At 35.3% G+C, this 17,348-nt stretch overlaps 2 protein-coding genes across 7 annotated transcripts; one reads left to right on the top strand and one right to left on the bottom strand.

Moving 5' to 3' along the window:
• Positions 1-7,434: 7,434 nt before the first annotated feature.
• LOC131544468 (uncharacterized) lies at positions 7,435-9,765 on the bottom strand. 3 transcript variants are annotated; one of them, XM_058782679.1, is made up of 6 exons: positions 9,691-9,765; positions 9,154-9,504; positions 8,663-9,019; positions 8,206-8,322; positions 8,091-8,123; positions 7,435-7,854 (listed from the first exon to the last, which is right to left on the bottom strand). In XM_058782679.1, exons 1-6 carry the CDS (start codon positions 9,719-9,721, stop codon positions 7,805-7,807), a joined length of 939 nt encoding a protein of 312 aa, XP_058638662.1. In that variant the 5' UTR covers positions 9,722-9,765; the 3' UTR covers positions 7,435-7,804. The 3 variants fall into 3 exon arrangements, with proteins under 3 accessions (XP_058638662.1, XP_058638661.1, XP_058638660.1); XM_058782678.1 differs by having other exon boundaries at positions 8,083-8,123; positions 8,663-9,016; XM_058782677.1 differs by having other exon boundaries at positions 7,436-7,854; positions 8,083-8,123.
• Positions 9,766-11,293: 1,528 nt separating this feature from the next.
• Positions 11,294-14,126, top strand: LOC131544440 (snaclec 3-like). 4 transcript variants are annotated; one of them, XM_058782636.1, is made up of 3 exons: positions 11,294-11,406; positions 11,731-11,795; positions 12,831-14,126. In XM_058782636.1, exon 3 carries the CDS (start codon positions 12,978-12,980, stop codon positions 13,728-13,730), a length of 753 nt encoding a protein of 250 aa, XP_058638619.1. In that variant the 5' UTR covers positions 11,294-11,406; positions 11,731-11,795; positions 12,831-12,977; the 3' UTR covers positions 13,731-14,126. The 4 variants fall into 4 exon arrangements, with proteins under 4 accessions (XP_058638619.1, XP_058638618.1, XP_058638616.1 ...); XM_058782635.1 differs by having other exon boundaries at positions 11,296-11,795; XM_058782633.1 differs by having other exon boundaries at positions 11,349-11,401; positions 11,731-14,126.
• The last annotated feature ends 3,222 nt before the right edge of the window (positions 14,127-17,348 follow it).

Below are 17,348 nucleotides of genomic sequence, written 5' to 3'. Positions count from 1 at the left end.
GTATATTATAAAAGTTTGCGTCACATTTTACAACTTTACATGTTTCATAAAGATTCATTTTTTCACCTACAGAGGAAACCACAAAATAGGCCTGTTAATGTTATAATAAATAGATCTGTAACACTCAAGTACTGACAATGTAATACGATACAAGAGGAAATTAACTTACACATGTTGGATATGAAGAGAGTCTCACATGATCAGAGTTCTCAGAGATCTAAGGGGGGACAGGCTTTGAACAGTGCCTTATATAGACCACCATATAGACAAAATCACCTTTCACCTCAAGAGGAGCTGTGTCATTAGTGTGTGAAAGTCAGTTTGGTTTTAACATTGGTGGTGAGGCTACAAACGCCCACACCTAATAAATTATATGTCCCCCTAGAAAGTCCTTTCATATCAGTGAGTAAAATACCTTCAAAAATGTCCTGATTTGTAATTCAGTAATATGTATTTAAAGGAAATACACATATTAAAGAACACCCTCCTGTTGTTTGTTAGAAAACTCAGAGCTAAACAACTGAATTAGCCAATCAGAATGTTCATTTGATAGTTTGCTTAACCTGTATCTTTCATTTGGGAGTCACACTTCACGATCAAAAGTGACTGAACACCTGAAAACTTAACTTTTAAAAAAAATTATTTTCAGCAAAATCAATGTGAAAGGTTTTTTTTTTTATTATTATTATTATATTTTTTCTTTTGTATTTTGAGAGAATTTCATGGTACTAATTGATATTTATGCAATAATTATGATAAATAAAATAAAAATTACCCATTGAAAAAAAAAATCTAATGTTTTTATATTACTTTTCAATCAGAGGCGTCATGCCCATTCAAAGTGAGGGGACACGTGCCAAGTGGATTTTGAATGCAGCTTCCAAAAGAGAAAAAAAATAGCCGATTAATATTTTCTATATTTAATACAATCACACCTGCGTGATTAGATCGTTCAGTGCCTTATATCATCAGCCGCTAAAATCAAATCTGCGTTTGCTGGCTGGTGCTGAGCCAGAGACAGACGCATCTGTACAGCGCTGCATTATAACCAATCACACACGATTCTGTTGAGCTTATGAATTCAATAACCAATCAGAGGCCTTCAGATGAGTCATCGCTAAAATGCCAGTGTTTTCTTCACTCGCTCGCTGACTGAATATCTCTTTCTTTTCTCATCAGAATCAACAAATAAAGTGCAAATGTGTGTACGAATCTGTAAGATATTAATTTCATAGTGTAAACAGCAGTGATTTTAATGGGAGTTTTTGAGAGTGCTTGAACTAGACTCAGTGAAAATGTTCTTTGCTCTCTTTCTGTACAATGAAAGTGTGCAATCAGTACCATTAGGCATAGGCAAGCTAGGCGGTCGCCTAGAGCGCCACCAATTGGAGGGGGCGCCAATGAGCGCAAGTACTGCCGCTACATTTTAACAGGGTTGTGATCAAGAGTGGCACGGACACTGAAATATGATTGCCGCCCCCACTGGATCCCCCAACATCATTGGGCTAGAGGACTGTCATTCTGACGATGCCTGTATGCCATTGGATCAGAGCGCTGTCAATTGCTGCCTCTAATTGTTGCATGCAAAGTTTGCATTTGGATTTGGAGCACTCAATAATTAGATCAATGGGTTCTGTCAGTGTTTTGGCAAGGTAAGGCTTTTTTTTTTGCCGTGCAAGTTCAAAGGCCAATTTAAAATATCGGTTAGGCTACATAAAAAGTGCACACAATCAGTATTTTGTTTAGGCGGTATTTGTGGCAGTCGAGAAATCATGTTTCATGTGAAACTGGTCTAAAAGGTGTGCTTTTTTGCGCCAATGCATTGTTAAAGGTTCAGTGTGTCATGTAATATTTACATATACAACTTTTACAGCCAATTTAAATCAATACAATTAAGATCAATACATACTTTATTAAACCGCTTTGTCAAATTTAACGCATGCTGATGGAAGTGTCGAAATGCTGAATCAATTCATTCGCTTCCAAAAAAAAATGTGTATATACAGTGGGTACGGAAAGTATTCAGACCCCCTTAAATTTTTCACTCTTTGTTATATTGCAGCCATTTGCTAAAATCATTTAAGTTCATTTTTTTTCCTCATTAATGTACACACAGCACCCCATATTGACAGAAAAACACAGAATTGTTGACATTTTTGCAGATTTATTAAAAAAGAAAAACTGAAATATCACATGGTCCGTATTCAGACCCTTTGCTGTGACACTCATATATTTAACTCAGGTGCTGTCCATTTCTTCTGATCATCCTTGAGATGGTTCTACACCTTCATTTGAGTCCAGCTGTGTTTGATTATACTGATTGGACTTGATTAGGAAAGCCAGACACCTGTCTATATAAGACCTTACAGCTCACAGTGCATGTCAGAGCAAATGAGAATCATGAGGTCAAAGGAACTGCCTGAAGAGCTCAGAGACAGAATTGTGGCAAGGCACAGATCTGGCCAAGGTTACAAAAGAATTCCTGCTGCACTTAAGGTTCCTAAGAGCACAGTGGCCTCCATAATGCTTAAATGGAAGACATTTGGGATGACCAGAACCCTTCCTAGAGCTGGCCGTCCGGCCAAACTGAGCTATCGGGGAGAAGAGCCTTGGTGAGAGAGGTAAAGAAGAACCCATAGATCACTGTGGCTGAGCTCCAGAGATGCAGTCGGGAGATGGGAGAAAGTTGTAGAAAGTCAACCATCACTGCAGCCCTCCACCAGTCGGGGCTTTATGGCAGAGTGGCCCGACGGAAGCCTCTCCTCAGTGCAAGACACATGAAAGCCTGCATGGAGTTTGCTAAAAACACCTGAATAAGATTCTCTGGTCTGATGAGACCAAGATATAACTTTTTGGCCTTAATTCTAAGCGGTATGTGTGGAGAAAACCAGGCACTGCTCATCACCTGTCCAATGCAGTCCCAACAGTGAAGCATGGTGGTGGCAGCTCATCATGCTGTGGGGGTGTTTTTCAGCTGCAGGGACAGGACGACTGGTTGTAATTCAAGGGAAAGATGAATGCGGCCAAGTACAGGGATATCCTGGACGAAAACCTTCTCCAGAGTGCTCAGGACCTCAGACTGGGCCGAAGGTTTACCTTCCAACAAGACAATGACCCTAAGCACACAGCTAAAATAACGAAGGAGTGGCTTCACAACAACTCCGTGACTGTTCTTGAATGGCCCACACAGAGCCCTGACTTAAACCCAATTGAGCATCTCTGGAGAGACCTAAAAATGGCTGTCCACCAATGTTTGCCATCCAACCTGACAGAACTGGAGAGGATCTGCAAGGAGGAATGGCAGAGGATCCCCAAATCCAGGTGTGAAAAACTTGTTGCATCTTTCCCAAAAAGACTCATGGCTGTATTAGATCAAAAGGGTGCTTCTACTAAATACTGAGCAAAGGGTCTGAATACTTAGGACCATGTGATATTTCAGTTTTTTTTTTTTTAATAAATCTGCAAAAATGTCAACAATTCTGTGTTTTTCTGTCAATATGGGGTGCTGTGTGTACATTAATGAGGAAAAAAAATTAGCTTAAATGATTTTAGCAAATGGCTGCAATATAACAAAGAGTGAAAAATTTAAGGGGGTCTGAATACTTTCCGTACCCACAGTATATATATATATATATATATATATATATATATATATAATAATTCGCTTCCAACAGCGCTTAAGGGAGTAGCGTCATACATATAGAGGGCAGAGCGTCACGTTATTTAAAGGGGAAGTTCACGCGTCAATGAGTAATAAAAGAACTACTAGCTGCATTCTTATTACTTTTATGTTACTGATCAGGCTTTTATAGGCCTATGTAGTTTGGGGTAACAAAGGGTTTTATAGGTTTGACTGAAATAATAATACAATAACTGACACAACAACAACAAAACAATTGAACAAAAAAACAGATAAAATCAAAAAGTAGCCATTGATAATATCAAAACATGTATCCAAATCCAAATGTAATAAAATTAATTCATGTGTGATGACAATTTCTTAGCAACTAGGGATTGTAACATAGAGCTATATACAGGCATCCAGTGGCTATAATGGTGTCACAGATAACAAACTGTGCACAATGTTTTATCTTAACAGTCACTAGGCTACCACCAGCAAATAGGCCTAATGCGTTCAGATTTGAGGAACTCACAATGCGCTGAATTTTCACAAATTAGTGTCGTTACTATGACAACCAATTTAAATGTGACAAGAAACTGATGTTTGAAAAAATAAATTATATATATAACCTATAGCCTATAGGCCTACAAATATAATTTGTAAATGTATCAATGTTGTTATTTAAGATTTGAGTGTTTACACTAATAAGGATTTTGCATAGGGCGTCAAATTAGCTAGAAACGGCCCTGCTTGCAATGCTTTTATTCACATTAACTTTCAATGTTAAATCCACATTAAATATAAAGTTAGTCTTATTAAAAATATGTTATGGCATGACGCCCATAAACGGACAGGTGTTTATGCCTAGTTAATAAATTACATTATTAGGTTACTTTGACCATCGCCCATCAACATAATCTATAAAGGTGAGAATCAAGATATTTCATGATATAGTCAATGCGTTTGGAAATGTTTCGAATAAAAAGGAAAAATTAATAAAACATAAGTGCTGTTGGCTGCTGTGTATCACATAACGACCCCCAACTCGTGCCCCCTCAAAAATAATGAGTGCATGACGCCCCTGTTTTCTACTGGGTGCCCGTATGTCTGTGAATGAGTCCAGGCCCTCGGTTCCCCTGTTTTTTTTTGTATTGTATCCTGTTTTATGCATGCTTATGATAGATCATTAGATAATATTACCTCACATACCATGTTTGGTCTCGATCAATTCGTTTTCGGATGATCTAATTGAGAGTGTATATTATATGTTGATACCTATGCAACATATTAGTGTTCTAAGAATATTTAATAGTTTGTATATCAACTTCCAATCCAGTTCATAAATTACCATGCTTGGAGACAAAGAGCCATAAACTTTCCCTCCAAAAGTTCAAAAGACACCATTGGCTCTTTGACACCTCAGAGGTGTGACCTCTATATCAGATAAAGCTCTCACATCAGTGACGCCTGCCAGTCTGCGGTTCTTCTAGATTCTGAGAAGATGAGGATGTGAGCTAGAACTCTTCTGGACCCTTAAGTTTTGCGCCAGGCCTTGCGGCCTTGACTTTCCATTCAACCAAAGCTCCTCGGACCTCAGCAGATCTCTTTCTTAGCCCTTTTTCACTTTCTACCTGGGAAGAAACTCCCAATCACCATCGAGTCAGTACATCTTTGGAATTCATCACTCTTCAACCCGGAAGAAAGTGATCACGAGTCCAAAACCTTGAAACCATCAAGACTTTCATCTGAGACTGCATCCGGACACTCAGTCAACGACCAAGGCAATGCAAGTATCGTACATTTAACTAAACGAAACAGAGGTTTAGTATAAGCTATAGACCCGATTATAAACTGTGCTGATGGTTTTACTCAGGTGGTTAACTGACTCTTTTCATAGCTTCATTCTCTGGTTTCCTGATGGTTTCATCCATCAGCTCTCATTTGCCCTTTCCCATATATGAGTGATTGTATGTTTGTTTGTTTGTTAGACTAGTTTGTGTTAATGTTTAGTTAATAAAACTCTTGTGCACAAATTACATGAGTTTCTGGTTCTGCCTTGCAAATTAATGCCCCTTTACGATTTTTGATCCTTATTACATGCTCTAATGCATTAATACTTTGGAAAGTATTTTCTGTGGCCACGAAAATGTCCATTCTTAGAGTTGATATGAACTCACACTGAATGTTCGCTGGATAAACAGATTAGTTTGGCTGAAGGCTGCAGGTTTTTGAAAATGTAAGCTGTTCTTGCAGCTCGCTGTTCTAAATTAAAGAATTTGGATGATGACTGGTGATCTTTTACATGTTAATAATGACATTAATAAGGAGTCGTTTACAAGGCAGAGAGCAGAAACCATCTGTACACAAGTTCAAGATCATTTGCGATTCATAGATTTCACATCTGAAAGAGATGCTTTCATTTTATAAATCACAGGTACGCATATTTGAGAAATGATCATAAGATCAATTTTAGGATGGTTTCTGCGCATCATTTTATAAATGAGGCCCTTGATATTTTAGAGTGTCACCCTTTCATTCCTGTGCACTTTTTTTTCCTGCATCATGAATGATTTGTAGATTGTACACACAAAAAATTCTCAGCATTTTCGAATTTTTGCATATTTCCCATACATTTCCAATGGCGGTCATTTTTGACTGCGAACAGCACAAGTGTGACAATTTTTTTTTTTTTACGACCATTTTGCTTTTTCGAATCAAGTCCACGGCTTTAATTGAGTTTTCGAGTTTCGTACCATTCCGATGAAGAAGCGATTTTTTACATTTCAAAACATTTTTTTCCCTGTCTAAAATGACTTAACAACACCAGAGGATTAAAAGTGATGAGTAAGTTCTGCACCAGTACTTGCATCTTTTTTCCATTGACGGCCATTAATACTTATTGTGTGGAAACACTTGACTTGGAGGATGCATCTTCAGACACTGCAATATGATGGTCACAGGATATGATGTCACATTCTAGAGCTTCTGTTTTTAATAAACAAATAATAAATGTAAAACAAAATGATATGCAAAAATGTGGAATTAGTGCTCCACTCTTCCACAACACTGCAAAGATGTTGCTTTGAAGTTTGTTCTTTTGAGGTCAGTGAATTTAAATACAATTTTAAATATAAATCCTCAGTTGGTGGAAGGTCTTGTGCTATGATAAATCACAGGTCAGAGTTCACCAGTATCATGCTGCAATTTTGCCATCAACATATTTAATGCTAATATTTCATAACAGTATAGAAAATAATTGAGGTCATTTCCATTTTGAAAGGCTCTTCAAAGCATGAGATGGACTTAAATTTTCCCTTTGTGCTCTGGACAGTCACTATAAGGGTTTGGTTCTGTGCCATCATGCAATCAGCATTTATGTGGCATTAGCAATTAGGAAATAAAATAAATAAATAAAAAGTAACAGTTAGAAGACAGCTTGTATGCTTTTTTTTTTTTTGCTTTTTTTTGTCATGTTGCATTATTCTGAGCATATGCATATGATGGTTGGGCCCTGGCCTCTCAGACAAATAGAGCAATATTTACAAAACCACAGTTGTCTCAGTTGTTTTCAGTTGTCTTTTCACATAAACTAGGATAAGGGAAAATATTTAAAAAATACCTCTGATATCAACAGGCCTGGTATCAGGCTTGGTATGTAAGGTGGTAGCTTTGACTGCCCAGGCTATGCAGTATTTCTGTAACAGAGCTCATGTAAAAGAAAATAATATTATATAAATAATAAAATGCAATAACAAAACAAAATCTAAAAAGCAAAAGTGAATTTGATGGTAAAAGATCTAAGGAAACAGACAATATTAGTTTGCAAAAGATAAAGGATTTTTTCTTCTTCTTCCAAAACAGAGATCAGCCAAGGGAGGAAATGTCAAAGGCAAAATATTTTAATAGCAAGAATTTTTATTATTTGTTCCACCGTAAATGCAGACTCAATGATTGCCATATTCAGACAACAGCTATATTATAATAGATATTGTATAGCATAATATTTTATCGTACATTTGATTGTATCTTGTACTGTTTAGTTCATCATGCTTTATTCATTGGCTAAAGTACAGAAAACAAGTTTAGGTTTTCCAGTGGTTCCTCTGTTAGGACCGGATCTGTGAATAGACATCAGTATGCTGGGAAATGTTGTGTTGTTTAACACTTTTAGAGGGCCGTGATTTACTGCTGAAACTCGCAGATGTGTAAGTCAAGACATCTGCATCTCCAACCTGATAAAGAAAGATCATTTCAGATATTTCTGTTAGAAAGGCATCTGTTCATAAACTGATACAAATCTTTAAGTATAGAAAACTTTAAATTATTGAAAAATGTAACACTGAAAATGTTAGGAAACAAACATAGTATACAGTTGTTCAGTGCATTCAATAAACTTCTGAAATAGCATCAAAATTACATCAAATTTATCATTATAAATAAATGCAATTGCGAGGATTTACCTGAGTACCTTCAGATGTCTCTTGATTACAAGATCTGTTGACTGACATAAAGAGATAGATTCAAAGGCGCTTTATATTTTTGCAAATAAAACTAGGAATTGGATTTAAATAAAATGATGATACCTGATGAGTTGCCTTGGTCTTTACATTGCACAGCCATGAGTAAGATCATTATTAGCATAGAAATTATGTTTGATGAAACCAGTATGAGAAACAAAGGACTTGTTGTCAACTTGCTATCTGCATGAAAAAAAAATTTGTTTAAAACAAGAAAATACTTTGAAAATCTTAATGGTCATAAGTATTGCTAACACTTAAAAAAAAAAAAAATTTAAATTGAATTATTTGTATTACTTTTTTCTACGAAAGTTATATACAAACTATTTGAGTGATGCAGTAGTAGACCGAACATAAACGGACATTTATTATGTTATATGTAATTTATACCGTTTTGTTATTTATAATAATTTGTCATAATGGCAAATTATACTGACATGATAATATTATTAAGAAAGCACTGAAAGCATTATATGTATTAATAAACCAATTGTATTTCACTTAATAGAATTTAACACTTTACCAGATATTGAGCTGATTTCCAGAGAAGTTCCATTTCCAAACAGTATCTTGCCGCATGCGAGTACAGCACAGTAGTAAGTACCAGCATCAGAAAGGCTGAGGTTCCTCTTTGTGAGGCTGTAAATGCAGGTTTGTGTAGTAGAATCAACTTTACAGCTCTCTTCATGTTTCTTCATATCTCCATCAGTGTAAATGATGCCGGGACCGGATTCTTCTGCATCCTCTCTGAACCAGTAAGCATGGTGTCCTTTACATTTCTGATCTACTGTTTGCACTCTACACGCGAGAGTAATGTTGTCTCCAGTGTGAACTGTATCTGAAATAGGCTCCTGAAGAACTGTTGTTGAGGTGTGCTCTTCTTTAAAGCAAAATAATTAGCCATTTAAAATAAGTATTTTCATTATGCTATTATATTTTTTATAGTCTCTTCATTATAACCAATATTTATTATTTTTAGCATGAACATCACATATAATGAAAGGTCAAACATACCGTTAAGCATCAAAAATGTTCCAGGTCCAAAATCCAGTTCTCCTAGGGTTATCACTCCACAAAAGTATGTTGCTATGTCTTCCTTTTTTGTCAAGGAAATGTGTAAATGATAAATGCCTGTGCTTATTGTTACATTAAAACGACCATCATTATATCCATCAGTAAAATCAACCTTAGTCAGGTAAATGTAACTTTTTGAAATGATGTGAAGGTTCATTCCCATCTCCTGCTTGTACCACACTATATTGTTAAAATCTTTCTTGGGTAAGTAGCACTCAATAGTGATGTTATCACCCAGTTTAGAGGTTTGCAAACGTTTTGGCTGCCGAATGTTTTGTGCTCCAATGCAACCTGAATTGAAAAAGTAGTAAATGTGTTACACAAATCTTTAGTGTAAAATTCATTTTAGGATCTTAGTTGCTATGGGTGAATGTCTGATAATAAATAATTTAAAAAAATGATAAAGTTAAAATGTACTAATAAATTGTCATAACTGAATGATTATATCAATTAAACAGTTAAATCAATCATACTTACAAACAAAGGTGAGGAATAAAACTGCGCTCATGTTGCTTTGATTTGCTAGTAAAGAATAAGAGATGGCAAGGTGCACAATCGAAGTAACTAAATCAAATGGAAACTGATCGTAGACATGATTGGTTATTCTCATATATTCTCATATGACAAAGTCAGATTTCATTGGCTGTAGGTTTTGGGTGTAAGGTGACACTCTCACAAGCAAAGGAAATTCTTCTTCTTCTTATGAACACCAATAATGAAAACACACACACACACACACAAAATCTTACTTAAAATGGAAATTTCAAATGACTGCTTTAAGTAATGAATAGATTTTTTATTATTTCAGACGAATTGTACAGATACGTTAATTTTGTTTCATTTGAATGACTTTTTTGCTGTTTAATTGTAAATTTTAAATTCATTTAAATAACCTTAGGGAAAAACAGATGAATTAACTGGTTTAAAACCACAGCAGCTCTATGTGAGGGGGTGTTGCTTGGCCTGTGCAGATGGGTTACTAGGCTGTGTAGGCTGAGCAGAGCTTAATCAGGCTTGTTTTTAAATTTATTTTTATTTTTTCTATTTATATTTACAAAAAAATAAATAAAAATAAGGCTGGTGTGGTGTATTGTTCCACATGTCCTTGTCCATGGTGCTGAATCATGCCAACTGAGTTTATGGCTTCAACAAAATAATGCTTCAGTAGTTATGTACAAAACATTGATGACCACAATGTTATCAAACAGTAACAGAAAATAAGACTAATACTGAAGCTGAGATGTAATGATGGAGATTCTAATCTCAAAGATATTCAGAAAGAGACCGATGTAAGGGAATCAGATCAAACTTGACAATTCCTATTTTTTAAAGAACATTGCTGTGTTCGTTATGAATTATTTATCCTTGGACATTATGTTTTAATTAAGATATTAAACTATAAAGAATAGCCAAATGAAATGAGCAAATTGTTGCCTTTTTTCTTTACAATTAACTGCATATCTAAAGTGAACTTATTTGAGACTATGTAATACAACCCCACAATTTATGTTTTTATTGATTAATTGATTAAATGATTGATTGTCTTTTGTCTAGTAAATCCTCAGTTAGATTGTCTGTGGTCATGTGCCACACATTTAACAGCAAATATATTGTACATATGTGCTTGCTTTTTGTGTCTTGGTTTAAAATGTTATTGTATTAGTATTAGTAAGAAATATTTGACACTGGTACTTCTCAAAAAGTTACTAAAAATTAATAGAGAAAAAAGTTTGTAATGTGTGCAATTAAAAAAAATGAGATGCGATTTGGGGTTAATTGTGGATTTATAAAGTTAGCATAAAGACAATTATTCAATTAATCTTGTTTAGGTAATGAATTTATTTACATTGTTTTGGTGCATTGTTTTGTTGCTTTTACTGTAAAACAGACCATTTGTTGATATTCCACCTTGAGGGCATGAGGACAACTGTCAAATGTCTGAAGGTAAAGTGTTAAGCTGGATGGAAACTTCTGACCACAGAAATGTGAGCTGTGCATGCTGGGGGCTTTCTGACTGCTCTTTTTTCATTCTTACAGTTTGGCTGCAAACTGAGCAGTAGGTTGGGCTCAAAGTCCAAAACCACAAGTGCATGTTGCATCAAAGCTACAGCCTGTGCAAACAACAAACAACAACAGAATGGTTGCTCATGTTTCTTTTGTACCTGAAGGCCTTTTTGTTCCTCTAAATGTAAGGTAAGTCTATAAGCATAAATGCAATCTATAGATCAAAATTGTCCCTGCTTTAACAGCTTTGATCTCTCAATTTATTCAGTATATTTCAACTTTTTGCTTTAACTTTTAATTATAATTGTTTATTAAAATTACTTTTCACCTGCAAAAAAGTATACAAAAGCAAAATTTCATTTTTTCCCCAGACAAATACAAAATCTTAAATTTAATGTTAAATTTATCTGTAATGTTTGTTATTGTATACAATGTACACAATTAATGTTGTTAATATACACAAAATTTCAAGTACAGTTTTTTCAACATCAGTTATTTCTCACATTGTTTCAGACCTTAGATGTGTTATTTCCGTAACCATGGCAGTCCGTTTTGAAGAAGGAGGGGCATTTGTTAAAGTAAGAGAAGTGTCTCGTGAGAATACTGCTTGGTAAACCATGTGGTTTTGTTGTGGTTGGAAAACATCTAAACATTGATACATAAACATTCAAAAGCAAACAAGTCATGCCATTGTGTAACTTAGTCTAAAGCATAATTTAAACTTTGTTCTGAATCTAAAATATGTACAAAAATTACACATAATAGTAAATTAATAAATACATTTTATACTAATTAACAGACTTGTTTTAAGCCTTTTCTGTTTCCTGAATTGTTGATATTGTTGTACTCTATTTTTTTATTTATTTAACAAATGATTAATATTACTAATGTAAATTGCATGCAAAGCTCAATGCATAAGTTGGTCCGCTGATGTTCACCGCAGCAAAGCTCAGTCTGCTTTGATCAACTACTTCCTCTTAATGACTCTACAGGAAATGCTTAAATTGTCTCCGCCTACTGTATTAGATCTCGCATCATTTCCTTATAAAGAAAATAACTCCTCTTCTTTGAGGCTCATGGTTAGTGATGCTAAAGTTTATTTTTCTTTATTACTTTATTATTTCATTTCATATTATTTATTCCACACTAATCTTCTCTGAACGTCAGCTAGTTGAATCTGAGTCTGTTACAGGACAGATCATAATCTAAGAGATCAGATGTTGCTTCTGTCTGAGCTTCATAACACAGATTTAAAAGTGCTAACTCCTTTTCAATAAGTGTCATTAAATCAGGATGCCATACAATCTGGTGTTTGTTACTCTTGTATTTGTTTGAACAGATCACAGGAGCACATAGTATTTATTATAAAAAATAAAAAAATATATAAAAAATTAAGTAATATTAATCGAACATCAGCATTAACAGGAAAAAAAGATTAATTTGTTAATTGCTGTCTGAAACAGAAATCTAAGCTATACCTAGGAAGAAACGTTCAACTTTCATATTGTGTTTCTTAGAAATCCTTCTGCTGCGATGCTCCAATGTGACAATCTTTCATCACATTATCACTTCGCTGGCAAGGCTTCACTTAAATTGACTTGTTTTCTTTGCAGCACATTTGGTTTAGACATTCTCTAGACAAATACTTGAAGAACTTGAAAGGCTGGTTGGTCAGTGCCTTTCTGTTTGTTTTGTCGTGTCTTAATAGCCCTTATTGCTGAGCACACGCAAAGGCTGCACTGCATTTCATCTGTATAGAAATGAAGGCTACAGTCACTGTGTTCATTTTTTTGAGTCTCTTTGGACTGAACTTCAGTCTCTACAGAAAACACTTCTTTGTGAAAGAAAGAATGACCTGGACAAATGCACAGACATACTGCAGAGAGCACTATGATGACCTGTCCACTGTCGATAAAGAAGAGGCACGACAGCTTTCCACTAATTCAGGAATCAATATTGGATTTTTTTGGATTGGACTGCAAATGATTTCTAACAACCTAGAAAAATGGAGTTGGTCTGGAGGTGAGGATCAAAAAACTGACTTTTGGGACATTGAGGAACCGAACAAAGGTTTTGAACAGTGTGGCTGTGTAAGAAAGTATAATGCTAAACTGCACAATTTCGAGTGCTTATTGTTAATGCCATTTTACTGTATGAAGGTCTTTGAGCCCGTTTTGGTGCATCAGAATAAAACATGGGAAGAATCTCTGAACTACTGCAGACAGAACTACATTGACCTGGTGAGCGTAAGATCTCAAATATACATGGAAGAGGTGATAAATAAGGCTCTGACATCCCAGACAGCTTATGTGTGGACTGGTCTGCGCTTTATGGTTGCTCATTGGTTCTGGGTCAGTGGTGATTATCTTCAATATAAAGACTGGCCTGCAGAAGGGGAACCCCAGTGCCCTGCTAGAAACCTGCGCTGTGGAGCTCTGGATAGAAGAAGGAACATTTGGCAACCCAGAGACTGCGAGGAGAAACTCAACTTTGTCTGCCTTATGAAGCCATAAATGTTCTTCATTCCACACGTTTCTCCACTTGAAAATATGTGTCAGTTTGATTGTTTATTAATATCAGGACTGTATTCTCATGCACATCTCTACCCTTTTATTATTTTATAAACATTTTGCTTATTTTAGAACACTGTGTGAGAAGTGATATGAGGATTTTAATAGAATTTTATTTAACTTTTGCTCATATTTTGGTAAATGCTTATAGCTTACTAATTTTGCATAATATAATATAGAATTTTTAAGCTCTTGAATGATTACCTATTAAAGTTTATACTTTTAAATTGTAGGGATTGCTTGTTTTCTTTGTATCATTGTGTTTTTGTATTGGGTGTGTATATTATGTGTTGGGTTTCTGTTAACATTTGTTAAACAAATATTTGACTGACGTGCTGATTGGTCACTTTTTTATTGAATTCTTTAAAAATAAAATTGAATAATGAAATAGAATTGTGGCTGAGCATACACACTGTGTTGAACAGCTTATGAAAATGTTGCTCCAGTGCAAAAATGCATACAGTATATATAGGCATATAACCACCAAATAGTGTCTCTAAGAGATCCTGATTCAACATAAATATACAGAAAAAATATAATTAAATAATATTAAATATTTTCTAGGCATGTGAATCATTGGGTATTTAGTAGTTCAGATTCTGATTAATTGATGATTGCTTTAACAATTCTAAACAATTCTTCTTTCTTAATTCTCAGTACTTTAAGAAATAATTATTTAAGATAAAGCAATGCAATTATTATTGCATTTACATTTACAGATCTTGATGATATTGTTTACATAAACTGGTTTCAGAGTTCCTACTGATGGTGTGAATGCAACTTGCCTAGGGAAAAAATTAGTTTGTGGGGGGCCGCCCTGGTGGCTTAGTACTATAACTGAGTTCCTATAACTATATGCTGCGAAAGCCTTTTATGCTGAAAGAAAAGAAAACAGGTGATCCTTCCAAGCAATGATGAATGATTTCTTCAAACATGTGTTACACAATTATTAAAGGGTGTGACCTTCTGGACAGTTCCTTAGAGTTTTTATATTGGTCTCTTATTTAAAAAAAAAAAAAAAAAAAGAAAGAAAGAAAATATTTAAGAGGTTTGATAACTATCACTGAGCAGACACACATTGCTGTATAGATAATTTGTATAGAATTGAAGGCTGTTATTTATTTCTAGTCTCTTTAAACTAAACATCAGTCTATATAGAAAACACTTTATTGGGACCTATAAAAAAAAAAAAAAAAAAAATTCATACAGGCACACCGCAAAAAGTAGTACGATGACCTGTCCGCTGACAATTAACACTCTTAAAAATAAAAGTTCTTTATTGGCATTGATGGTTCAGTGAGGGACCTTTAACATTCATAGGACCTTTCCACTGGACAAAAGGTTCTTCACAGTGAAAAAAGATTCTTTAGAGTGGAAAAATGTCTTTAGATTAATAAAATGTTCATCACACTACCAAAATAATGGTTATTTTAAGAAATGTTCACTGAAAGGTTATTTGGAGAACCAAAAATAGTTGTTCTATGGCATCATTGCGAAAACCCACTTATTGAACCTTTATTTATCAAAGTGAAGAAGATGAAATCTGGTGTTTGTTAGTCTTGTATTTGTTTAAATGGATCAGCAGATTTGCCTGCATGGGTAAGTGTGAGGTTTCTGTTCATTTGTTACTCAAATACTAAAAGCCTCACATTCTGAACATGACAATAACACTGAGTGAACACAAAAGGTGGTGAGGAAGCAACAACCGACAGTTGGGACAACAGAGAATCAAATAGTGTCCATGGGAGAAAAATCCACTTCATGATGAGGAGTGCATAGTGTTTATAACCTAAATTATTTAAACATTAAAAAAATGCTAATTAAGGAATATTAATAGAACATTAACATTAACAGGCTTTCAGCCTGACTTTTTCCTCTCTCTCTCTCCCTCTGTACGAAGATAACCTTGGAACACAGGAGGAAAATGGAGATTGGAAACTTTGGTCTTAACACACCTGTTTTTGTATATCTCCTATATGCAGATATTGTTCCTGGAAGCCAGCCTAGAAAGGAATTATCCAGTTGAGGATTTCTGTTTCCAGGAACTCATGTTCTTTACCATATAATGTCTTGTTTTCGTCTTTTGTATTACGTTTCTATATGATGTAATGCATAATCTCTCTTAGTAAATCATTACACCACCTTACTTGACAATGTATTAAAGTTATGCTTGGACAATGAACTTTGTGAAGTTTGTGGACAGAGACTTTGCCTGTGTTCCCTACTCTTCCCACAGCTGTGTGAGGGGACTGAGAAGTATCTGGTGGCATTGAGAAATAAAGAAATAATCTAACTCTACGCTATGCTTAAAAAGACGCGTTCAACTTGCATATTGTAGTTATTTCTGCTGTGATACTTCAATGTGACAATCTTTCATCACATTATCGCTTCACTGGCTAGGCTTCACTTATTTTAAGTTTGTTTTCTTTGCAGCACATTTGGTTTAGAAATTTGCCACACAAATACTTGAAGAGCCTGACCGTTTGGTTGGTCAGTGCCTTCCTGTTGGTTTTATTGTCACATATATACAGCATTTTTATTGGTCTATTTAAAAAAACATTTAAGAGGTGTGGTAACATTAATGCTGTGTGGGCAAAAGGCATTAATGTGCAGATCATCTGTATATACAGTAAATGAAGGATGCAGTCACCGTGGTTTTTGTTTGCATCAAAATAAGACATGGGATGAATCTCTGAACTACTGCAGACAGAACTACATTGACCTGGTGAGTTCTCAAATAAATATGGAAGAGGTGATAAATAAGGCTCTGACATCCCAGACAGCTTATGTGTGGACTGGTCTGCGCTTATGGTTGCTCATTGGTTCTGGGTCAGTGGTGATAATCTTCAATATAAAGATTGGCCTGCAGAAGGGGAACCCCAGTGCCCTGCTAGAAACCTGCGCTGTGGAGCTCTGGATAGAAGAAGGAACATTTGGCAACCCAAAGACTGTGAGGAGAAACTCAACTTTGTCTGCCTTAGTTTCAATAGAAAACATACTGTCAGAGGACCAGTAGTACTTTAGAAGTTTTGGATAAGGATTGTGGGTTTGTGAGAGTGTAATTTGTTCGTGTGCTATACACTGTCAACCCTGGAGCGCCATCTCTTGGTTTCAGCTGATTTGCCAAGACAACTTCACTAATCATGTCGTGTGCTCCGTATGTTCTTACGTCTGTTGGAATGAGAACTAGCTATGTCCGATACGTAAACGAATCACTCTTTCGAGTCGGTTCTGTTTTTGAGAGTTGATCACACACGTTTGGAATTGGTTCAATGTATAATCTAAATCATTCAATCATGCACAGACAGAATCATTTTATCACAGGATGGCTTGCATCAAAAAATAGTGCGATGCTTTACAAGAGAGCATAAAAAGCATCAAGTATTTTAAATTTTTTTTTTTTGGCGCAAAAAATATCTTAATTGCAGCCGCTGAACGACTCTACTGTAAGCCTACAGTACGACACAGACCAAAAGAGTATCAAAACAGCAGGCCACACAAAACCGCTGAAAGTATCTGTTACTTCCATGATATAAATATCACATTAGGGTTGTTTGGCGT

The sequence above is a fragment of the Onychostoma macrolepis genome, chromosome 07, assembly GCF_012432095.1.
Source record: "Onychostoma macrolepis isolate SWU-2019 chromosome 07, ASM1243209v1, whole genome shotgun sequence".
Taxonomy (NCBI): domain Eukaryota; kingdom Metazoa; phylum Chordata; class Actinopteri; order Cypriniformes; family Cyprinidae; genus Onychostoma; species Onychostoma macrolepis.
Note: the sequence above shows the minus strand (reverse complement) of the source record. Positions and strands in the feature narration are given on the sequence as shown.